General features: G+C 41.0%; 1 protein-coding gene across 1 annotated transcript; it reads left to right on the forward strand.

Annotated features, from left to right (window-relative positions):
- Positions 1-1,855: 1,855 nt before the first annotated feature.
- ATH9 (ABC2 homolog 9) lies at positions 1,856-25,282 on the forward strand. The gene is made up of 12 exons (XM_087666993.1): positions 1,856-2,208; positions 20,681-20,835; positions 21,076-21,201; positions 21,297-21,392; positions 21,477-21,577; positions 21,718-21,754; positions 21,925-22,143; positions 22,228-22,339; positions 22,859-22,953; positions 23,361-23,540; positions 24,415-24,528; positions 24,607-25,282. The coding sequence occupies exons 1-12, from the start codon at positions 1,908-1,910 to the stop codon at positions 24,820-24,822; spliced, it is 1,752 nt and encodes a 583-aa protein (XP_087523119.1). The 5' UTR covers positions 1,856-1,907; the 3' UTR covers positions 24,823-25,282.
- The last annotated feature ends 214 nt before the right edge of the window (positions 25,283-25,496 follow it).

Raw genomic sequence — 25,496 nt, forward strand, 5'->3', positions numbered from 1 at the left:
TAGCACGATTTGTGATAGAAAGAGCTTCCACACTTCTTCTAATAGGAAAAAAGAATAAATTTATTATTCCTCTACCAAACATTCTCACTTGTATTAAAATTCTTGCTAACATAGTGATATGATTTTTTTCTTCTTTTTATGGATAAACAAGATCCAAAAGGACAAACACCAAACATTCTCACTTGTATTAAAATTATTTCTAACACTTGTTGACCCACAACATCATAAGCACTTGAGAACAAACTTAATGAGAATGATAAACATCATTGGGCAAAGGCCATCAACATACATCGACGACTCCACAAACTAGAATGAAATCCAAAAACTGATTGATATATCCAAGCGTATACTCAATAAAATCTGTTTAGAGTACATGATAGAATCACAAATGGTATAAACAACCTTCAAAATCTTGATTTGTTTATAATCTAGCTTGACTAATATAAACATATTTCATAGACATGGCTCCTAAAAGAGATACTTGACAAAGTTGAACTCTAGTATAAAGATACACTTGAGAATCCACTAGGAACATTTGTTGCCCAAGTCTTACTAAACACGAAAACAAATAGCATCTCCACATACACAATAGGTATCCTACACAAATTTAACATCTCACACAAGGCCTTGGTTGAAGTCATAAAAAGCAAACCACTGCAAAGCTTGCCACTAAGTACTCAAACATTCTTCTTTTAAACTTGCAATACATTTAATCGAAAAAAACTTTCTAACAATAGTAAGATTCATTGTAGAAGTGTAGAGATAAGTAGATCTCAACAAGAACCCAAACTTCTACAACCATTATAGAGTATCATCCTTAGCCACTACAAATGTTGCTCTTAGCTTCAGCACATTCGCATCATGTAGCACCAACTTTAGGCAACACCTATGAGTTAGTTTTAAAGTGACGATGTAGAGAAACAAGACCAAACACTTCACTTAGAGTACAACATACAAATAAAATCGAAAATCATACATGGGCCACACGTCAAATGTTGAAAAAAGAGTCTAGCAAAACAAAAGATAACCCATCAAAAAAATAAAGAAAGACATCCAAACCTACCAATCATACGAAGACAAATTTGGGTCAACATAGAGGCAACAGCTAATAACATAGACAAGGCTAGGGACTTGGAGCAAGAGAAGATCCAAAAAAAAAACATGCAATTGTCATAGGCTACAACAACCTATATGGACACCCAATAAGATGTAAAAAATATTAATTTTTGAAGAGAAAAAACTTTATAAATTGTACATAATCTCTCCCATGCTCCTCAACACTAAATAAATAAGTAGAACTCCTTTGCTTTCTGGAATATCCATGTCTCTAAAAATTTTGAATTTTGAATTGATTTGTCATTCTGAAACTCCCATGAAATATTCAAAAACCCTCAATAAGATTGCCAGCTTTTTAAATTGTTGTAGAAAGCACTCACAAGTTTTTATGAAAAAAGCATTATATGTTCAACTTTCATTTTCAAGCAACAAAAAAGAAGAAGACATTCCTTCAAATTACTAGAATAGAAGCACTTGAAAAATAGAAGAAACGTAGTTGCACATGTCGACGTAATTTAGATCCTCCCAGTGTGTTCGGATTAGTTTGAATCCGACCTTCTGGATCAAAGTGAAAGCTCGATCAGAGTTGCTTGCTTCTAAAGGAGAGGAAATTTAGGGATTTCGAGAAAATAAAATTTAGAGATCCCCCCCCCACCCCCCGCAAAGAACGCTAATGCTTTAACCTCTTGAGGAGGCCTAAAATTTAGAGATTCCCCCCCTTGCAAAAGAACGCTAATGCTTCAACCTCTTGGGCAGGCCTAAAAGCAAAATATATAAAACTTGGTGCATTGTTCTTTTGCAGTCTCTCTCTGTCCTGTGTGACATGTTGTTAGCTGCCGCGACGACAAACCATGAAGAGGGCGACAGGGATGGTCGCAAACAGGCTCATCATCCCGCGCCATCAAGCTAACCGAGGAGTATCCGCAGCTTCTTCCTTCTCCTCGCTCTCCTCGCCATTGTCGGCGCCGGAGATCTCAAAAGCAGCAGCAGGAGCGGCGCAGCGGCCATGGCTCAAGGTCGCTGCATTCGTCGGCGTGGCTGCCCTCGGCTTCTCCGCCCTCGGGCCCGATCCCAAGCGCAGCCTGCACCTCCTCTGGGCCGTCCCTCTTCGTCTTGGCCGAGACTTCATCACCGCTGCTACCATTGCTGCAGGTAAAGCTTTCTGCTTAACGAGTCAAGACACACGTTGCTTCCATTTGTCCTTCCTAGCCAATGCCTAAGTAAGACTATGTCCTTTGGATGTTGCTTCCGTTTGTTCTCCGTAGCCAATGCCTAAACAAAGCTATGTCTGTTGGATGCCACTCAAGAGCTTTCCTATTTGCACAATCACCTTTTGCATTTATTAGTGATGAGATTTAAATTTCCTAATTTTGCCCTTATTTTTGGTTTTGAATGCCTTGTAGCACTTGAATGTAGACTTGAGTTAATCCCAATTATGTCACGTCACTTGCTTTACCAACAAAAGAATTGGGCTTTTCATGATCCATCTGGATTCCTTGCCTTAGTATTACAAAACCCTCAGCTCAAGTATTTATTCACCCTATTTAATGGAAAGTAATACAATCATGGAATTGTTGTGTAATCTGCCACACTAAGCAACCCAAAACATATGGAAGTAAGCAACCCAAAACATATGGAAGTGATGTCGACTTTATTCACTTAACTTAGCTGTCTTACATCCATTCTTTTAGGTTTTTCGTGAGTGGATGCGCAACATCATGATATCCACCCCCTCCGAACCTTGCGCAACATCATGATATCCACCCCCTTCGAACCTATGCATCCTCTGGATGTGCCACACTATGTAGCCACCCTTATCATACACCCATATAATCATCACCTCTTCTAACATGTGCATCCCGTAGATACGTCACTTATGTAGCGCGTCGGGATTATAAATCCATATAATAATCTTGCATAAACTACTTGCACAAGAACATCCACTTGGATCATATATCCATATCTCTGACATATTCATATTTCCTCCTAGATCATAGGCCCATGTATACCTTATCCAAGCAAATATATATCAAACTATGGCTTTCCTTGGATCATACAATCTACTTAGCATACGTAGATCCCTAGGATCATAAGGCCACATCATTCTCTTACATTCATCTATCTCAAGATAACAATCTTTCGTAACTGCCATTTATATACATTCAATGTACACATATACGTACAAACACACAAACATATCCTTGTTCCCTTAGTTCCCAATGCATTGGAAGTAACCCATGTTGGCACTTTGATACCTTACTTTCCATCTCCACCACATCTATAGCCTGAGTCAAAGCCTCTAGATCCCTCACATGGGGAGAGACCAGTGCATGAGCACACATTGTAGTATCAAAATGCCTAAGTTCAATAGCTTCAATCTCAACATCATCTAGAGTATGTGCATCATACTCATCCGCGGAGATTCCAGTATTTGTTGCTAGTAGTGCTGCAATATCCTTACTCATAACATCATTGGCAAACACAATATCTATGTCATTTTCATCTTGATACATGATATCCTATGTATCTTCGGTAGTCACTGTCAATGCATGTTTATCTTGCATATCCTCAACTACCACTTTCTTTGCACCCATAGTCAATACAATTGTATCTATCGAAGCATCGCTTGCCTATATCAAAGTATCTTCCAAAGCATTTGTTTTCACTACATCTATAGTATGTGTATGTAACATCTATCTAACGGATTTTCTTCATCATCAAATAATGCATGTGCATCATGAACCTTGTGAGAGGCAATCACAGTCAATACATCTATTTCAACTGTATCGATTGGCACTATGTTTGCATTTGTAATGATAGGCAGTACATTTGTAATTAAAACATCAACTTGTATGTAAGATAGTATAAAAGCCCTAGTTTCTCTACAATTAGCCGAAGTGCTTCTGATGCCAAATCTTGCATTAGCTCAGATTTTTACTTAATTATTTCTTGTTCTAATATATTTCTGACTTGCTGTGGTAACAACATTTGCACTACCTCCATAAATATTAGAGTTGCTTGCACCTTGCAAATCATATCGAAATCTTAATGCTTGACTATCTGTGTATACTTTTCCAATAATCACGTTTGCTTCTTGGCACATTCCTTGATAAAGTCCTTGTCCACATTACACTTCTTGTAGTCTTTCATCTTGCTATCCTAATGCAACACTTCATGGTGGGTTTACCAGAGATATCGAAGGGGTTTCATGATAAGCCACAATTCATAGGGATTAGAAAGAATAGACAAGACGGAAGAAGGATTCAAGAGAAGCAAAAGAAAGCTCTGTATATAAACTTTGAATACTATGGACACCCTCTTGAATTATTACAAATACATACTTTGCTAAAAGTAAAAAGCCCTATCTCAAAGCCCTGAATGCTGTCCTGTCTTGAATTTCTTGTAGCTTGATTCTGCTCTACTTTTGCATATGGACTCAGAATATAGTCTTTAGGGTACTCAAATTGATTGCAATAGATGAGATCTGCAAGGTAACACACTGAATTATGAAATTTGTCCCAAAATAGTGAAAAATCTACTTTTCGTAAAACACATTGCTTTTCTTTTATATTTTTGGCTATGAACGCCTTGTAGCACTTGGAATATAGACTTGAGTTAACCCTAGTGATTCCATGCTACTTACTTTACCAACAAAAGAATTGAGCTCTTTATGATCCATCTAGACTCCTTGCCTTAGTGTTACAAGATCCTCAACTCGAATAACCCTAATTGACAGAAAGTAATACAATCATGGAATGGCTGTGCAACCTACCACACTAAGCAACCCAAAACAAATGGAAGTGTTGCCGAATTTATTCTTACAACTCAATTGTTCTATATCCATCCTCCTAGGTTTTTTGTGAGTGGATGCACACAACATCACGACATCGGCCTGTTTCCAACCCTTTATTGTTGTGTTTACCGGGGTAGATTTTCTTTTGGCTTCTTGTGTCTGTTTAGGAAAAAAGGATGTAGGAGATTTAGGACTCTTAGGTGGACTTAGCACTGGTAGCTTCTGACAAGTTGGGCGGCTGACGGGCTGGGTAGCTTCAATCTACACTTGGGTGGCATCATTTTTGCAAGTGCAGATCTACGTTTAAGAGTAGGTAGCTGTTTTTCTTTCAGTGTTTTGGATTTGGGCAGCCTTCTTTCTATTGGATGGTATCTCTTTAGTGTGGGTGGTTGTAACCAGCCTTCCTTCCGTGGATGGGTAGTAAATCCCTAATTACAACTTGATTACAACAGTAAACAATTAGTGCAAATCTGAAAATACAAATTTACCTACTGATCTTGGACAATACACACCCGATTGGCCCTAAAATTGGCGCCCCTTTGAGTATTTCTTTAGCTTTATTTAAAGAAAAGTTGATTTACAATGGGATTCTTCCAATCCTTTTCGGTATTCCAACTCCCCTTGCTGTAATGAATCACCAACAAGTTTTTAATCTAATTTGCCTCTTGATTTGGGCAATCAATTGGCCTTCACCCGCTTTGATGGAGATGGAAAATGCCCCAAATTCAATTATTTGTTGGTCCCTCCACTTGAATAGGCTAAAAACAGCTTCAGCCCTATTGAATCCAAGTCTTGGAGCTTTCAATTTTTGGCACATTTTCGAGGCTGCTGCTAAATCCTAATTTTTGCTATAGATTAGGGTTTACAGTAGAGAAATCTGAAATTTCTCAGCTTCCAAGGGTCCAAATGCTGAGATCTTCGGAGTAAGACTGTGAAATGGTTGGGAGATGAGATGGAAAGTTGTAGAGAGAGAAAATTCAGAGTTTTGTCGCGAAGAATGACTGAAAATCAGTCAAATGCAGCTGTTGCCCTACCACAACAGCTTGTAGATGCAAATAATTAAAGAAAACCAGTCATTTACTGCTGTTGCCTTGTCTTAACAGCCTGTAGATGCTATCTCCTGCTGTTGATTGGTATTCTCCTGCCCTTGGTAGCCTTAGAAGGTCCTCCAATGGCTGCAAATCAGACGAGTAGCTTCTCCTCTCCCTCTCTTGCAAGCTAAATTTAAAAAAATGCTTCTCTCCAGCCTCTAAAGACGTTTTTCAGTCTTGCATGGGCATTTTTGACAAGTGGCAGCCTTTCCAAATGGTTTTTAAAGCATTTTTCATAATTAAATATTAACTTTCAGCCTTTAAATACTAAAAATTAATCTAATAATTTATTTCGGTGCCGTGAAAAATAATCAGATTGGTCAATAATTAAATTGGCTAGGCAACTTTCATTCTTGAATGTCTCTGTGCTAGCTTTGACCATCAGATTGGCGTTAGGTGCCATTAAACGCCACTTCTCTAGTGTCACCAACTGACACTTATGGCCAAATGAATGACTTAGGCCAACAACTGGCACCAGATACCACCAAGTACCTATGCAACATAACTTATAGCAACTTTTTCCTTTGATATCCCGTGATTTCTTCGGGTCCCGAGCTCATAAATTTACTTTAATCCTAGTTGCACTGTTATAAATGACTGAAAATATGAAGAGAACGGGAGAGAATTCAGTCCGACATTCAAAGGGCACGAGACCTTTTTTCCTCCCCGCCTTGCCTAGTTATTGCTAGCAACTCTCATCGTAATCCGATTGCCAGCCGTCACTTGTTGGTGAGTCCTACTATTCCTGGACTCTCTTTAATTCTAGGCTCCCCTAAACCCTGTTCAGGCGCCCAAGGCCCCTGGACGGTCATCCCTCATGCCTGTTTCCCATAATTTACCTTATTAATATAACATTTCCTTCCCCTTAAAAATCGGTTTCGTCCTTGAAAACGATACTTGGAAGGTCTAACTGTAAATTGGGAAACCTTTTCCTTAGGATACTTACTCGCTCCCATGTTGAGCTTTCTTCTGAACAATCTTTCCACTTGACCAAGCATTCTTGATAAATTGTATTCCTTGTTCGTCTGTTATGAACATTTAATATTCTTTCTGGTTCATGTGGGATAGATTGGTCATCTAATAACTCCTTAATGTTATCATTTAAGATTAAATTATCCAAATCACCCAGCTTTTTCCTTAACTTACTCACATGAAAATCTGGATGTATTTTACTACCAGTAGGTAGTTGGAGCTTGTAAGCCTTTTCTCCCACCTTTTTAAGTATTGTGAAAGGACCACAATACCTGGGTGAAAGCTTTGGACATTGTCCCGTTTTCATGGTTTTAGTTTGTTCAGGCACTTTAAGATAAACCAATTCTCCTTCTTCAAAGGAGACATCTCTTCGGTGAGGATCTGCATAAGCTCTAGCTCGATTTTGAGCTTTCTTAATATTTTCTTGAGCAAATTTTAACATACTATTCATATCCTTCAAAAAGTCCTTGGCTGCCTGAACCTTTTCCTTATGCAGTCCTACTGCATGATGAGCTCTGGGCTGGAACCCATACATTAACATAAATGGACTATATCCAGTGGAAGAGTGCTTGACACTACTATATGTAAACTCTGCTATCGGTAGATACTCTTGCCAATTAGTTTGCCTTTTACTTACATATGCCCTAAGCATATCTTCAAGGATTTGGTTAACCCTTTTAGTTTGTCTATAAGTTTGCGGGTGATCCGCCGTACTCATGCTAAGTTTAGTATCCAACTTCCTAAATACTGCACGCCAAAATTGACTATCAAATTTTCTATCCCGATCAGAAACTATATTTGCCGGAATGCCATACAATCGGTATATGTTCTCTACGAACAATCTAGCCAATTCTGGTGTTTTAACATCAGTTGAAGTTGGATTGAACCTAGCCATTTTGGTTAACCTATCCACAATCACCCACATAGAGTCGTGTCCCCTCTGTGTTCTGGGTAATGCAACAATAAAATCCATGGAGATACTCTCCCATTTTGCTAAAGGAATCTCTAGTGGATGGAGAAGTCCTCCCATTTTCAATCTTTCAGCTTTATTAACCTGGCATTTATTACATTTGACCACATAGTCAAGGACGTCCTTATTCATTCCAGGCCAATAGAACTGCCTTTTAATAAGACTATAAGTCTTATTAACTCCTGGATGTCTCGCGCTAGGGGTATCATGACACTCAAGGAGTATCTGGCGCCTTATTTTTTCATCTTTCGGGACACATACCCTACCCTTGTAGAGTAAATAACCATTATCAATGGTAAAATTCTTCCACTTGAATGTGGTTTGAGCAACCCCTGATGCTCCATTTCCTTGTTGAACATCCTCAGATATTCCTTCTTCAGTAGAATCACTTTCATTTGGATCCCCATTTTTTATTGCTTCCCATATGTTGGAATATGTCGGATCAACCTGGCATTTCCCTTTTAAAGATTCAAGCAAGTCGGACGTGAACTGAGTAAAACTCAATTCATTTATGATGGGCATTCTGCTGAGTGCATCAGCTACTATATTATACTTTCCTTTTCTATATCTTATCTCATAGTCGAATTCTTGGAGGAGTTCGGCCCATCTGGCTTTACGCCCTTGTAGATCCGGTTGATCATTAAGCCACTTAATGCTTTCATGATCCGACAAGATCAAAAGTTTGGTACCATACAGATAGTGCCTCCATTTCTTCATTGCATGTACTATTGCATACAGCTCTCTCTCATAAACAGAATAATTCTGTTTTGCACGGTCTAATTTCTTGCTTTCAAAAGCAACTAGTCGACCTTCTTGTAATAAGACCGCGCCTATCGCCTTATCACTGGCATCAGCTTCAACCACAAATGGTTTATTGGGATCCACAATTAATAGTACTGGAGCTGTAGCAATAGCTACCTTAAGTTTTTGAAAACTTTCATTTTGGTCTGTTCCCCAATTAAAGCTCTTTCCTTTCCCTTTAAGTTGGTCTGTCATTGAACAACTATTTTGGCATAATCTCGAATGAATCTACGATAAAATCTAGATAAACCTAGAAAGATCTGCAGCTCTTCGAGGTTCCTTGGAGATGGCCATTCAATAATTGCCCTTACTTTTTCTGGATCCATCTTGATTCCCTCTTTCGAGATAATATGCCTCACATATTTGACCTCTTGTGCGAAGAATTCACATTTCGTTTTCTTCGCATAAAGGGAATGTGTTCTTAACAGTTCGAATACCAATTGTAAGTGTTCCAAATGTTCTTCTCTTGATTTACTAAAGATTAAGATATCATCCAAGAAGACTACTACAAAATGTCCTAGATAGGGCCGTAAGACACTATTCATCAGCTTCATAAAGGTAGCTGGTGCATTAGTGAGGCCAAAATGCATCACCAAAAAATCATAATGCCCGTATCTAGTACGAAATGCTGTTTTAGGAACATCTTGTGCCTTAATTCTTACTTGGTGATAGCCTGATCTTAAATCTATTTTTGTGAAGAATTTTTCCCCTTGTAATTGATCAAAAAGATCTTCCATTCTAGGCATAGGAAATTTATTCTTCACCGTTATTTTATTAAGTGCTCTATAATCAACACAAAGTCGCATAGAACCATCTTTTTTCTTTACTAATAAAATTGACGAAGCCCAAGGTGAATTATTGGGTTATATAAACCCTTTATCAAGGTAATCCTTAATTTGTCTTTCAACTTCTTGGTGCTGCGTTTCACTTAACTTATAAGGTGGTTTAGAAATAGGGTGTGTATCCTTATTTGTGTCAATCGGGTGATTTATATCACCCCTATCTAGTGGAAGGCCACTTGGTAAATCAGAAGGAAACACATCTTTAAATTCATCTAACAAACTACTTAATTCATTATTTACATTCAACTCATAAACATAAGAAAATTATTGCTTAATATTATAGAAAGTAAAAGTGTTTTGTACAGGAAGAGACCATAACATATATACCTCACAAGCTTCCTTCTTTATCAGCTTCTGAACCTCAGTGGAACACAACAAAGGATTATCAGATACTTCATGTTCACCTTGAATTACAAAAGTCTTACTATTTCAAATTCCAGTGTATTATGATGATAACTACGTTTTAAGGATGGCTCCAATCCCCATAGCTAATCAGCAAGTAATGCATATTTTTAGCTCAACATCCCCCTCTCAGGCCCAAAACTGAGCTGAAAGGTTAGGCTAGCCATTGTGATGTTTATGTATCCCAAGGCGTCCCACCCCAAAGCAGCCAAGGCATCAGACAAAGGGTGCACGTCGGCTGCCCAGTGGCCTACCAAGACTAGAGAGGCGATGGTTATCTTACCAAGGGAATCCAAGTAGTCACCCCAGAGAGGACATGGCATCGGACAAAGGGTGCACGTCGATTGCCCAGTGACCTATCCGGCTCTACAAAGGTGGATGGAACTACATGGATTATTATTATTATTATTTGAATAAGTGAAGTAAATTTGATGGGATGCGGCCGATTGAGTAAAAGTGACCCAGAAGACGGGTGATTGAGTAAAAGTGACCCAGAAGACGGGTGTAGGGAGGGTACACCCAACACATCACAAAACAATACAAGCTAACCCATCCACTCAGGGTGTTGATGATGAGGAAAAATAGGTGATGAGGTATCCATGTGATGAAGGAGGATGGTGGTGTGGTAACAACAGCTGCCGGTGGAAACAGCTTAGGATCCGCGCAAGTGGTGCTCTGTACAATGAGATGCAAAGTATGCTACATGCTGAAGAATGCTTATGCAGTAGATGCCACTTGGACAGTGTTCCTTGTGGGGAAATTGTTCACTTGCCCAAGCGCCCTAGTACAAGGATGATGTAATCATGCAATGCAAAGGGTAAGGTACAACAGGGGGAAGAAGCCGATGTCGAAGACAGTGTGCTGAAGCATGTAGAATACCAAGAAGGGTAGGGACCCCCTCTCAACCTGGATGTAGATGTTGAAGAAGGAAGAGGAGCTTGATGTCGGTCTTCATATGGTGCCGAGAACCATAAGGAATGAAAGAATATGAAGTGGATGAAGCACCCCGCTAAAAGAGCAAGGTAGAAGTCACCGCCATGATAGCATCGAGAGAGATGCTGTACGATTCGCCTCGGGAGGGGAAACCGCCATGTTGGAAGAAGAGCAAGCACTCCTAGGATGATGAAACCATGAAAGGAATGGTGCGCATCCCCACGTCTCTAGCCTAGGGAGGACCAAAGCAATTTGTAAGTTAGCCCTACACTGAAAGACAAAACCCTGCAAAAGAGAAAAGAATCTGCAAACATAGAGGTTGGTGGTGAGATACTCTAAAGCAAAACAAAACATAAAGAAAATCTAACTCAAAATAAATGCAATGAATGTGTATGTGTGTGAGTAAATGCAGCAGTAGACAAAAAAATGCAAAAACTAAGGATAATGAATTCTATGGGCCCGACTCTAAGAGTGCGAAAAATGAATGCTAGACTGACTTAGGGTATCCAAAAGGACCTAGAGGCATGCGAGTTGAAGAAGGTAGCTACCATCGCGTATGTCTAGTAGCAGGGCTCTGCCAAGGAAACGCCTGACGAGGTGTAGAGGAAGGTGAGATGGATGCATGAAGTGCAACGGGATCGGAACCTGCAGACCAATCACCCAATCCCTCAGGGATAGTGAAAGAGATGGGCCGCTGAGGCTGTACTCGAGCCACATGTTCAACAGCAACAACGGGTGCTGAAGGAGCAGATGAAGCAGGAGCGGAGGGCGTAGCCCCATTGGACTGTGCAGTCGCAGTGGTATACGGAGGCTTTTTAGGTGGAAGACCTTGGGCCTTGGAGCGACACTCCTCATCCACAATGCCTGCTCTGTGGCAATGTGTGCAAAATTGGTTTTTCTTAGGAAGTTGCTGCTAGATAGGTCTAGATTCTTTGGTTCCATTTGAGGAAGAGGAGTTGCCCTTTGATTGGCTTGCCTTCGCATCTAGCGAGTTCTTGCCATTTGAAACCAGCCTTTCTTCTTGGAATGGGTGGTGATAACCTGATTTAAGAGTTAATCACAACAATAAATAAATGCACATAAAATAAAATACACACTTTACCATAACATTCTTAGGATAGTAGACGCCCTGTTGGCCCCAAAGTTGGTGCCCCTTGCGGTATTTCTTTAGCTTTTATTCAATTGGAAGGAGTACAACTCGAGATTCTTCAATCTCCTCTTGCTAACCAATTGCTCTTGCTGTCATAAATGACCAGCAAGCCTTTTGGGTCATTTGCCCCTTGATTCACCTAGGACTTCTTCTCCAATTTGACCCTTGGCTGGTCAAATGCTGCCCCAAATCAATTCGGGATGGGCTGGCTCCTGAAATCCCTTGATAATCTTCAATTATCAGCTGTTGATTTCAATCCCTTGAGCCTTCAATCTGTGGCACGGATCCCAAGGTGGCTGCTAAACCCTAATTTCTGTTGTAAATTAGGGTCTACTGCAGAAATTACAGAACAACCCACCAAAAATGGCTGAGATCTCCTCCAAATGGCTAAGAATTGCTGAGAATGGCTGAGCATAGGCTGAAGGAGATGAGAGAATGCTGTAGAGAGAGAAAATTCTGAGATTTGTTGCGAAGAACTGATCAAAACTAGCAGCTGCCCTGCTGTACCAGCCCCAAACGGATGCACCGACAGCAATAGGAGCATCAGAGACTGTGATCTTCAGGAGAAAGTGCATCAACAGCAATTGCCAGCTTTCCAAGGTCAAGAATATGCAATCTCCATCACCAAAATGGTCTCCAATGACTGGGAAATGGCCCCAAAAGCTGGCAGCCACAGTCCAACACCTCTTTCCCACAGCTCCAAAATGAAAAAAGGAGATTTCTCTCTCCCTTCAGCCCTATTTAGCCTTTCCTCCACTTGCATGGGAAAGTTTTGCCAAGTGGCAGCTTTCTTAATCCATTTTCAGCAATTTCCAGCCATTTAATTAATTTTTAGAATTAATTAAATCTGAAAATTAATTCAGCCCTTAATCCATGCCCAGAAAATTGACCTTGCCCATCCAAAAATTAATTGGCTAGGCCATTTGCAACCCAAAGTGGTCCCATGCATTCATTGATCCTTGGACAAGCATTAATCCATTAATTAATGCCTAGTCCCTAGTGTCACCACTGACACTTAATGGCCAATTAATGGTCATAGGGGCAAACTGACACCAAAATTCACCTAGAATCTAACAAGTGTAACTTGTTACAACTTTTACCTTTGACACCCATCTTTTACACAGGGTCCTTCGGCCTTCAACTGTGAAAAAGTAGCTTGTACCTCACATGTGCAACACATGTGCATCTTTTAATTGCACATTTGATTAATCCTTTAATCAAATGTCAATTAAACATAAGCAAAGCATCAAATTTTCACGTCCTCGTGACACCACTAGTGGTTGTCCCTCCCGAAGAAGAGACAATCAACCCCCGCTGCTCTGAATAAGGCTGTGATGAGGATTTTTTGTGGACTTGATCATACAGCCTTACATAACGCAAGAATTGGTACTCAAACTCGTAGAAGGTTGGCAATCTAGGTTGAGAGATGATGTGTTGAATGAAATTGAAGTACTTGTCGGGCAACTTATTCAAGAAGAATGTAACCTGATCGTCATCTGACTTTGGAGAGCCAGTAGTGGCGAACTCGGCAAGTAACCGCCTATATTCAGCCAGCTTGACTTTTAGATCATCCTCTTCCTTAATAGAGAACTCTTGAAGCTTAAAGTCGAGATTGATGCGCCAAGTACAATATAGTGGTCGAGAAGGTGACTTTAACGCTCTGATGTGAGCAGGAAGTGCTGCAACTGAGAGTGAAACTCAAGAAGCAATCCCTGGATCAGCTCAACATTGGTTGTGGCATTGCAGGCTCTCTATTGACGGATGTAATCAGGGTGAGCTAGTTGAAGGTCCGGCATAGGCTCTAAACCATTGATGAGGTCCCAAAGACCCTGAGACTCAAGCACTTGTTGCATGAAATTAGACCAAGTGGTGAAATTTGACCTGTTAAAACGTGTCTTATCCATGAAGGCATTCTTGGCCGTTTGCAATGAGGACACACAGAGTGTACGACCACGACAGAAACACAAAGAGACAGACACAAACACAGAGGACAAAACTCAAACCCTAAAAGCAAAACTCAAAAACTCAAACTCTAAATGCAAAACTCAAAACTAAACACAGAAACTCAAACACAAATAGAATAAGGGAGAGAGAGAACACAACTTTGAAGTGAATGAATGCTGTAAATGAATGTAAGAGTGTACTGTGTGCTCAGGGGCAGAGCAATGTCGAAGTGTGACGTCCACCGAAGACGGATCCCAAGTTTGCGACCACCAGTCGGAGTGTAGGAGTGCTGAATAGTGAATGGCAGCAGGCTGGTCACCAAGCCGCAGCAATCTGGAGGCTGGAAACTGGTAAATGCAGCAGTGTACCACCGATCGGAGGTTGGAAACTGTGCACAGTCTGCTATAAACAGTAGGCTGAAACAGTGTCTGAGAGTGTCACGGCCTGCAATGCTGAAAACGCAGGCTGGCTGACCTTGGAGATGATGGATAGCAGGCTGAACAGTAGTCCGGGACAGTCTGGAGCAGTCGCCAGCAACTGAGAGCTGTCGCCTACAGCAATGGACAGGCTGAAGATAATGTGGCAGCAGTCAATGATGGCTGGACAATAGATGGAGGCGGGTTGCAGGCTAGAAACTGGGAGCCAACAGCAGTAGAGGGTGTGTGGGCTGGTGTAACATGCAAACAAGGATGATGGCTGAATGGGGCAGCTTGTCTATTTATAGATGTGGAAGGGCGTCCCAAAAATTAGGGTTTCCACTAAACTCTCTCGAACCACTCCTGGTTTTAGGGTTTCCACTTAACTCTGTTGAACTCCTCCCCGTTTTAGGGTTTTACTCTAAAAGAGCATTTTTAGTGTGTTTTGGGACTGTTTAAGAGGCTAATCAGCAAGTAATGCATATTTTAGCTCAACAGCAACAAGTGCAAATGCATGGCCAACTTGGTAGTGCCAATCCATGGGAACATGGGCAGCAAGGTAATTATGCACATACAAGCATGGGACAGCAAGGATACTTTGGTGGTGGTACCATTTTTCATGCGATGGTTGGATAGGCACCACATACAGGAATGTATGGCTCAAATCCCTATGGTATGAAGCAACCAATGCATGTCTCACAATACCCAATGTATTCGGGTAATGCAAGTGGAATGCCTAATCCCATATATAGTAGCATAGGCATGATGCCTGGGGCACAAAGTAGGCCATAAAATGTCCATTGCATAAATGAAGTGCTCAACCTTGTATGCCTGTGTAATCCATCGATCATCCATGCTGTAGGCGCTCGATCACTCTGCTTGTCGTATTGTGAGTGAAGAAGGTGGATGTGGTAGGGTGGGGCTCTAGTGGATGGGGAATTGGTAGCTAGTGTGGTACATTATATAGCCCCTCTGCATAGGAGTGCCATGTCTTTGGGTCGCTGATGGGGGTGGGGCAACGGGGCTCTTGCAATTTGTGCCATGCTGTGGCTACATCTCTGCTCATGAATAAATGGTATAGGTCCCAATACTATGTGACATGTCTCCTCATATGCCCGCGTTTATGATGAGTTAGGGTATGCATCTGCCTATAGGCTTCTCTCTTTGTAATGCTCTCTAATCGTGTGTGAATCTAGAGATGATTGTATAGCTCTCTGCGCTCATCATTGTACTATCTGTTTTGAGGCATAGTGCCCAATCAGGTGGATTTGCTAGTGTGTGTGGAGCGTGGAAAGCTTTGGAGAGCAATCGAGTGGAGGATGGAGGGGAGCTAGGAGGTGAATGTCCTTAGAGGGGCATTATGTTGAAATTATGTGAGCCCCTTTATATATGTGGTGGCTATATATGTCTGCTAGTTTGTGTTTGAAATAGAAAGTGGTAGGTGGGGTATGGGTGGTGGTTGGGATATGTAGTTGTGGTAAGGAGGATAAGGCAAGGGATAGGTAGGTATAATTTGCTCCAATTGGACAAGGGGGGATGGCGAAGGATTTGACTTGTTCTATCATCTTGATGGAGCCTAGTACATAGTCCATCGTGTTGGAGCTAGTCGGTTGGAAGTAGGTCAATACTCCAGATCCAGGCCATTTCTTCATTACGTTGTAAATGACGAGATGGTGTCATGCCCCTAGCTCTAGTAGGTATTGGACGTAGCGAGTACTATCTCCTCCAGTATCAGCAGATATCCTACATGTGCATGCCTCCTCTATATCCATTACTTGTAGTCTCCTTGGATCCTCAAAATCATGTGTGTCACATTGTCTATTTTGTGTTCTTGCATTAAAATCTCTTTCTAGGAGAATCTCTCCTTGTTTGGAATAGTGTATAATCTCATATGGTAAGTCTGTGAAAGGGGACTCTTCTCCTCCATCCTTCCCTCTTGTTGTTGGGGGTTCCCGGTAGCATATCTCAATCCCTATGGGGAAAAGTAGTAGAGGGCAATATATAGCATCTAGCTGTGGGAGATCTCCACTCTGATCCACATATACTGCGCATTGGGATCTCATGCCATGATGTGGACTCTATCCTATAGCTCATACCTGATTAGTACCGCCACTCCCTTTGATCCTCCGGTGGTGGCCTAATGTCTCATGTAGCTCCTATATATGGACTTCCATACATATCCCTATACTGTGGGCAATCCCCTCTCGGGACTCTGGTGTCTCTATGATAAAAACAACTCATGATCCTCCATCACCTCCTCCATCCTCCTTGGGTGTGTCCATAATGAGTTGTTATAGTTCCATACAGTCTTTCGTATCTTTGAGGTGTGTGCCTCCTAGGTCGTGCGTCCCTATTCAACTGGCATGCCATCAATGATGGCTCAATCGTCTTTATACATTATCTTCTTGTCCTCCTTTCTAGCTTGGATTGTTTTGGGCATGTTTGCACACCTATGTTCCACTTGCATCTTGGTAAGGTCATTGTCAAGGTAGATAGGATCCCTTGGGAGTTTGTGTAGTATGGCTTTCTTACTTAGGAAGACCATTCTCTCCATTTCATTCCAAGACCTCAAGATGAGTGCACTTTGGTGGGTCCTTCCCAACTCTCTAGGATTTTATAAATCGGAGTGCTTCTTCCTCTTTGTATTTGAGGGGTGTGCACAAGGTCTTAGTATCCTTCTTGGGCGATTAGTCTTCTTTGTCAGGTATGCCATTTACCCATATGTTTAGTCGCCTTGCTTGTCTCATCCTGTCTTCTTCTAATGTGGCGTCCACAATGTGTACCCACCCTTGTTGTGTGTCCTCAAGCTTAACATCCACCACTTTAGAGATTTCCTCCTTTATGGTATTGATTGTGTCCTCTTGGATCTCTCCTTCCTTGTCTGATGCTCTTCAATGTTACAATCTCTTATTTTAGTTGCAGCATGGCTGCCTTCTCATTCCTCCATTCTTCGGCTTCGGTTTCAAGTTTTGTGATTTTGTCTAGTAGACCTTGCTACACTTGATTAATGATGTTGTCCAGAGTTTTTTTGGTATTGCTAATGAGCGCTTTCAACACTTTCTCTAGCATGTCTAGTTTGGCATCCATGCTCACCATCTATTTGTGGCGGTGTTGATCTTTGTTTTTCTTTTGCAAATAAAGTGTGGCTGATTATATTACTTCTGAAAAAACCCCTGAATACAAAGAAGTGCCCATGCTCAATAGACTAGCTGGAGCTGATGCAGAGGCACAAATATATCAAGTATACAAGCCTCTCAAGGTGGTCTAGGGGGGATTGGGGCAAGAAGCCATGGAGGGGGTGTATCGCCATTTGGGGCTTCCTGTCTGCATCACAAAAAACAGGTCATGGGCGCCCCAAGTGCGCATGAAAAGAAAACGGAGCTCCTGTCAAGCTCGAGACTCGCTTGCACCTGGTCCCATCAGCCGTGGAGGAAGTGGATGATGGAGGTCTAGAGCTCTGGTAAAGTCACATGTATTGAAAGTCTCTCTATGCCAAAAACCTCTTGACACTGCGCCTTCCAGATATGCCATCCAGTAAGACTCCCTACGATCTTCTATACCTCAGAGCGGTCTGTTGTGGGCTCGAGTACCTGGCAGATGGGTAGAGCCTCCAAACCAACCACTACGTATGACCTAGCCTCAATAATGAGAATCATGTCCTACATCCTAGCCTCATACAACAGGTGATGGCCCTAGTTGATTGCGTGTCAATAGAAAGCTCTCCATGAGATACATCCAAGGTTGGGTGCTATACGGTGGAGGATGTGGCATGCTCCTCTCCACACGGGCTGCGTTGCCTCACACAACCAAAGGCAGTGCTTTGGAGTTTTCAGAGGCTGCTATGTGCAGTGTATACAATCTCCATCCTTCTGCATCTGGGCTAATCAACTCTTCACCGCCAGGCCTTCATGTGCCACCAGCCATAAGAAATACGATACCCTCCTCAGCCTCCAGCTATCCCATAGATGGTGCCAGAAGGTCAGTTAGAAAGACTTCATGATGCTGTGCTTCGCCCAGTACCTGCTATGCGACGGTGAGCTGGGTGGGTCAGGTCAGGGGTGAAGGGTGAGGTGGGTTAGGTTGAGGGTGCAGGCAGAGGGTGGGGCGAGGGAGAGGTGGGTCAGGTTGAGGGCATAGGGTGGAAGGTAGAGGGCAAGGCGAGGAAGAGGCGGGTCAGGTTGGAAGGCACAGAGAGAGAGAGAGAGAGAGAGAGAGAGAGAGAGAGAGAGAGAGAGAGAGAGAACTCTTGCAAATACAAGTACACAAAGATGGATTGATAATGGTAAGTGAGATGCAAGTACAAGTGATAGGGCTTGGATATATATGCTAATTTGTGTAGCTAACCCCTTGACCCTTGTTTAATGCTAAGTGATGTAAAAGGTGTTCACACCTAAACATGCACTTTTACACACAATGATGTGTGTTCACACATGAAGATAAATAAAGCTAACAAGATCCCTATTTATAGCCACGAGTTGATCCGTTGTCTAGGGTGGTGCTTGAGCTATCTCGAGTGGTGCCCAGACACTTTGGATGCATTAAATGTATGCGTTTGGACATTATAGGTATGTTTAATATTTGAGTTTTGGGGATGTTTAATGAGCTGAAAAAAGGAGATTAAAGTCAATTAACCCTTTGTTGCTCAACATGGCACATGGTTGATGACTCAACAACAATACATTGTAGGTCAAGATGATGAAAGGACCAGATACTAAAATATAGGGCACAATGGTTTGTTCAATTTCTACCACATGAGTTAGTAAGGATCCATGGGTTGGTAGGAGGGCATATGGTTAGAGTCATAGTTGATGACTCTACCTTGCATAATTTTACTGATTATTCCACTGTCAAGAAGCTTAAGCTTCTTCAACTATCTCGTTAGCATCAGTACATTTTAAATATAGATGATGAAAGGACAATTTAGTGAAATATGGCACAGAATGGTACCCAATTTCGAAATTGAGATTTAATTGTATATAGATTAGCTTGATGTCTATATCGTGAACATGATTAGGGCAGATATTGCTCTAGGCAAAGAATGAAATGGAGCTCTCATCATAACATGCTGGAATTTTGAAAAAGATGGTGAAATTGTCGTAATTCAAGATGATCATGATGTGCAAAGTCTCCTTGAATCAGTTCACTTGAATTACAAGGGCTGATGGATTAGAAATTATGTAGGGTATGTTTCATTCGGTCTTTGTTTGTTGAACAAAGTTTTTCTAGTGTGCATTAGATCTCCTTTTGTTCTTCTATATCGATAAGAAACTTGATTGAGCTCAATTGTAAGGAATTTAAGGATGTATGTCCTAGTGACTTGCCTGCTGGATTGTCGATTGAGAGGGGTGACACAAACCATCGGATAGAGTTAATTAAGGATGTTCGCCCTATTTCAAAACCACCTTACAGGCTCATTGAAACTCAACATCAAGAAGTGGAAAGTCATATTAAACAATATCTTGAAAAGGGGTTTATAAAACCCAGTAATTCACCCATGGGCTGCACTATCTTCTTGGTGAAAAAAGAAGAAGAAGATGGCTATGTGTGACTTTGTGTTGATTCTGGAGCACTGAACAAGATAATGCTGAAGAACAAGTTTCTAATGGGCAAGAGGGAGTGAGACCTGTAAAATTTTCAGCTTACTTGGTCAAATGCGAAAAAGACAAGGACAGAAGAGAAAAACACAAAAGAACACTGCAAAGAAGAGAACTTAGAAGAATGCTTAGGAAATGGAATCCATATACCAAATGTGAGAATGACACATACAATAGTGAGTCGCTGGCTTGTAGGTACTGGCACCAGTGCCCTCTCTCCACAGAACCTGTAGGTGATGATGTGACTGGATGAGGAGGGAGCCCGGTATAAATACTAGAAATCAATGCCAAAATAACAGCAGGTTGGCTAGCAATAAATGCCCAAATATACATCATAATGACCATTAAAAAATGCCTAAAATACCTAGCCATGATGAGCTGTCTAGACTACTAACAAAGGAGTGGGTTACTGCTTCTCTCACTGTTTGTTTCTTCTTCAACCCATTAAGTATTCTGTATTCACTCCCCAGTGCAGCCAACAAGGTGTGCACTAGTTGCTCACTTTCTCATTTTCGGGTTGTTTGTTAAAATACTTATGCTTAACCAATGCAAGAATGCAAACTGTTTGGGAACTTACTGTGTACTTCAGAATGTGTGAGCCTATCTGGTCAAACCTGGACACCCGCCTTGTTGAGGTTTTTAAAATTTATGTAGAACCTGTGACTCTAAATTAGAAGGGTATTAAAACTAATGCTATGCATTTTTTGCAATAACAGATTACAAGTACTCATTGCATGGCTTAGTTGAAGGAAGTCTAGAGAGAGCTTTAGCAAAACATGAGGCACATTTACGCTGTGCAAATAGACTTCGAGATCTCTGCTTCACAAATGGGGGCATTTACATCAAACTTGGACAGCACATTGGTCAATTGGTAAATACATCAAGAGTGGAGTAGCAATACTTATTGGTATCTTGATAGTTAGAATCACTAAATAACTGAACTTTAACCTTTGGTCTCATTCAAAGTTTTAGGCACTTTGGTGAGAGTTGAGCAATAACTGATATCAGAAACTTACATGAGTCATGTACTGTGCTTTGCAGTGGTTTCGATTTATCCAATATGTGAGAAATTTTCACCACGTCCTTTGACGTGTAAAATGTTGGTTCTCAGGAATACTTGCTGCCTCAAGAATATGTTGAAGTTATGAGGAATTCAATGTTAGATAGGTGCCCAGTTTCCTCATATGATCTAGTTTGTGAGTTCTTCAAACAAGAGCTTGGCCAATTTCCACATGAGGTATGTCAATTTTACAAGTCAAGTAGGTTCTGAGTCAGAAGAACTTGGGGCATTATGCTCAGCAGACTTGATTGTATTGGCCTTTCATTCTATAGGTTTTCAAAGATTTCAACCCAGTGCCACTGGCAAGTGCATCCCTTGCTCAAGTGCATGTTGCACATACATATGATGGAAAAAAGATAGCTGTGAAGGTGCTCTGTTGATTCTTGTCATCTCTTGATTGTGCTTTCCAGTCTATGCAATGTAATAATTGCCAGCTTGATAATTCTAAGCAGGTCCAGCACATGCATCTTACTGATACTGCAGCTGTTGATATTGCTACTGTGAAGTTGGTAGTCAAGGCTGTGCAGTTACTATTCCCCAGCTATGATTATCGGTATGATTTGTTTTCAAAATAATCATTTATGTTTAGCATCATACTAGGCAAGAAAGGAACAAAGAAACTGTTGATTCCACACTTTGGGATCACAAATTCATAAATTTGTTCAGGTTTGGCTGATGCATGACAGACCGCAGGTGGTTGGTGGATGAAGTGCAAGAGAGCCTGCCTAAGGTAAGTAACATTTGTGAGAGCACGATTGACATTAATGGACAAAATCACGTCTATGAGCTCTGAAAAAATTCAAACCGGATTTTGTTTAGATAATGCTTTGCAGTTTAATCAAAGGCTGGTTGTGTGTCCCTGTGCAAACAGCTCTAACCAGGTTTTTCCTTACATTATAGGAACTTGACTTCATTAATGAAGCAAAGAATAGTGAGCGTTGTGCTCAGAATTTTCGCTTGCTGTCACCACATTTAGCACCCTGGATTTATGTCCCTAAGGTTTACTGGGATCTTAGCACATCCAAAGTTCTAACCATGGAGTTCATAGATGGTCTGAAGGTCACAGATGTCAAAGCCATCAAAGCACTTGGCTTGAAGACAAATGATGTCTCAAAACTTGTCAGTCCTTTATACTCTTTCTGTTTCTGTTGTTGCATTGTCTGTGTCGTAAACTGCCAGCTTATTTGGGTATCATGTTTACAGATCAACAAAGCATTTGCAGAAATGATTTTCCGACATGGTTTTGTACATTGTGATCCTCATGCAGCTAATATGATGGTGCGAACAACAGTATCTGTGGGACATGGGTTTTTTGGTAAGTTTATTTGAATGTATGATACAACTTACCAGAACTCAGCCAAGTGCATTTATTATTCCTGCATACTTTAAATCATTGGCTTGTAAATGACAGCTGTTGTAGGAGAAAACAGGATGCCAAAAAGAACCCATAAAGTACAATACTGATTACAAGTAATTGCTTCAACACAAGATGGGATCCAAAATTACAATAATGACCTTAGGGTTCCTTTTGAATCTTGATGCCACTTGCACTAGTAGTTGCTTTTATAAACCTATACACCAGGGGGAGATAGAATTCTTCCAATATTTTTAGTTTTGATGCAGCATGCCCATGTGCAGAGGTCCCCATCTGCATAAGTGTGTTGCCTGTTAACATTGCTTGCTTCCAGAACATATACTCGTGCTATTGACAAACCTGCACTAGTAGAAGTCTTATTGTTCTTATTCATGGTCTTCATATAAGATTTTGGGTGCAGTGTACGTCATGTAGAGTGGTCTGATTTAATGGCTATACTTGGGTAATACTACTTCTCAGGCCAAAGGAAACAACCACAAATAGTACTGTTGGACCATGGTTTGTACAAAGAGCTCTCTCCAAGTCTACGGGAAGACTATGCTGCATTATGGAAGGTAATAAATTTTCATTATATGCTCATTGAACTTGTTCAAACTTACTGGCTGCAGAGGGTTGTACTGTTTAAGTTGTGACAGCCTGCAGAGGCACCTGTCTTCTGTAAGGCCAGGGGTGTTGATAACTTACTTTATCAACTGCACAGATTGAGATGTCTTGCATTTGTTTGTGCGCTATAATGGATACTGTACTTTATGTGGAATCTCTTTCCTTCTGAACATTTTTAAACTCTTAGCTTCACACTCGACAACACCAAGTTCTATAATCTCCATAGGTGTCCTGCAGCTCAAATCAACTACTGGTTTTAATTTCTTTACTGTTTTCCAAATAAGTTGGTCAGGGCAGGCGCCTCTAAAAGAATAAAGTGCTGTTTTGGATTGACAGTTCATGACATGATTTTTGGCAGGCTCTGATTTTCGCAGATGTGAGTGAAATTCGGAAGCAAAGTCTTAAATTAGGTGCCGGAGAAGACTTGTATGTCCTTTTTGCAGGGGTACTGACAATGCGACCATGGAGCAAAATAATCCAACAAGATATCAATCATCTAAAATTGGGGGGATCTGAAGAGGACAAGTCTGAGATCCAGGTACCGAGGTCATCTCAACCTTTATCTTGCTGGACATAGGATGGCTTGGTGTGATTAGTTGGTAGTTGTTATTGTGTTCTTAAAACTGAATCTAGCTCATTGTGAGCATTTACTTCTGATAACAAAAAAACAAACAGCTTAAGTGATTCGGAACATCTTCGTGAGTATTGAGATGGCCACAAAGACTTCAATTCAAATGAATATTAATAGGGCCATGCCTGATGAGAAATTGCAGGGTGCTAGATGAGGAGGAACAAAATTAATCAGTGGCTTGTGTCCTCACAACTGATTTTGGTTCCAATGGGGTTGGGAAACTCTCCACAAATTTTTGCTAGAAAGTTCTACGGGCGGGTTTCCAACTTTTCAAAAGAATGCACAAATAGCCCAACTATGGGCACAGGACAACAATGCAAACACAAAATTTTTTGCTAGAAAGCTTTAAGGGTGGGTTTCCACGTTTTCAAAAGAATGCACAAATAGCTCAACTTTGGACACACGACAACAATGCAAACACAAAAATTAGATCAATCTTTAAATAAATTTTAGGGCAGGACATGCTGCAAGAGCTTGCACTTACTATAGATGTAGTCAGTGGTCTGCATGATCCTCATTTGGTAGGACCTTGTTGAGTAATGCACTCTTTAACATAATCTTTCTTATGTCTAGCCGTGTGTCTACTCAAGGTAGAGTATCCAGAGGAAGTTTCTACAAGATGTTTTATTTTTTGTGGAAAATCTAGCCATGTCTCAGCAATGTTGTTCAGCTACATCTGCGGTTTGGTCGAGACATGGCATGATCCTGGTCCCTACTGTAAGCTACCTGCTGAAAGTGGGAGTTATCTGTATACTAATTATGAGCTTTGCTAAACTTGTAGATGTATGCATCGCAATATGTTTCTGAGATCTCAGAGCTGCTTCGGAGGTTGCCACGAGTTTTACTGCTGCTGCTCAAGACGAACGACTGTTTACGAGCTGTGGACCATGTCCTTGTATGTGTCAGTAATTATAACTGTGATTGTGACATGGGTATTCATCAATTGTTGTATGACATTGCTGGATGTTCCCAGGGTTCCTCTATCAACACATTTTCCATTATTGCAAGAGAATCTTCAAGAGCAGTGGCTGAATTGAGGCTTAGTGGAGAGAAAACCCTCAGATCAAGAATAAGCGTAGGCCTAGACATGCTACAAGTAGAGATTCGAGTACTGTTGTTGCAACTTGCAGCCTGGCTGCATATTATCTATGGGAAATTGTTACCCTTGAAATGGTTTGGGCATGCTTAGACCATAGCTATACCAGCTAATGACTTTGAAGGCATTTGGCCCCTGCCCCTCCACGGAACAAAGGTCATGTGGGAGGGACAAATACAATTGTACACAAGATTCTTTATTCCATGTTGGAGAAAATAGGGCTTATTTGTCAATAATTTCTCAATCCATAGGGAGCAGATCAAATGTGAAGTTATTTATCACTTGTGGAGATATCTGTAAATCAGGATTTTACTGGGAAAGAATCACAGCACTCAATCACTATTCTTTTGAAGGCCATTATTGGTTGGCTGAGACTCAATGTATGAGAGGCAATTTCAAGCATGTACTCTTAGCGCAGGAAAGCTGAAGCAGGAGAGGTACAAAATGTATCTGAGTTGGATGAGCTATTATTTCAACCGCAATCACTTTTTGGTTCTCTGCTGATTCAGCTAATTTGTTTACATAAAATAATGAAAGTTTTGAGTTCATGGTATGTCTGCCCATGTAACTGCCACTGTGGACTATGCATTTCACATTTGCAATTTCTGCCTCTCATTGTAGTTGATCTCGGGACTCTACTCTCCTGCTATCTTCTTTAGGTTTGTTTCACTCTTTAATGTTTCATGGTTAAAAATGCCTATTTTTGTGAGTAAAAATTCACAATCATTGGATGTGTCGATTACAGTACATAGCTCTTTGGCATTAGA

The sequence above is a fragment of the Lygodium microphyllum genome, chromosome 25 (assembly GCF_053477565.2).
Source record: "Lygodium microphyllum isolate KBCC chromosome 25, Lygodium_microphyllum_v1.1.10, whole genome shotgun sequence".
In the NCBI taxonomy this organism is placed as follows: Eukaryota; Viridiplantae; Streptophyta; class Polypodiopsida; order Schizaeales; family Lygodiaceae; genus Lygodium; species Lygodium microphyllum.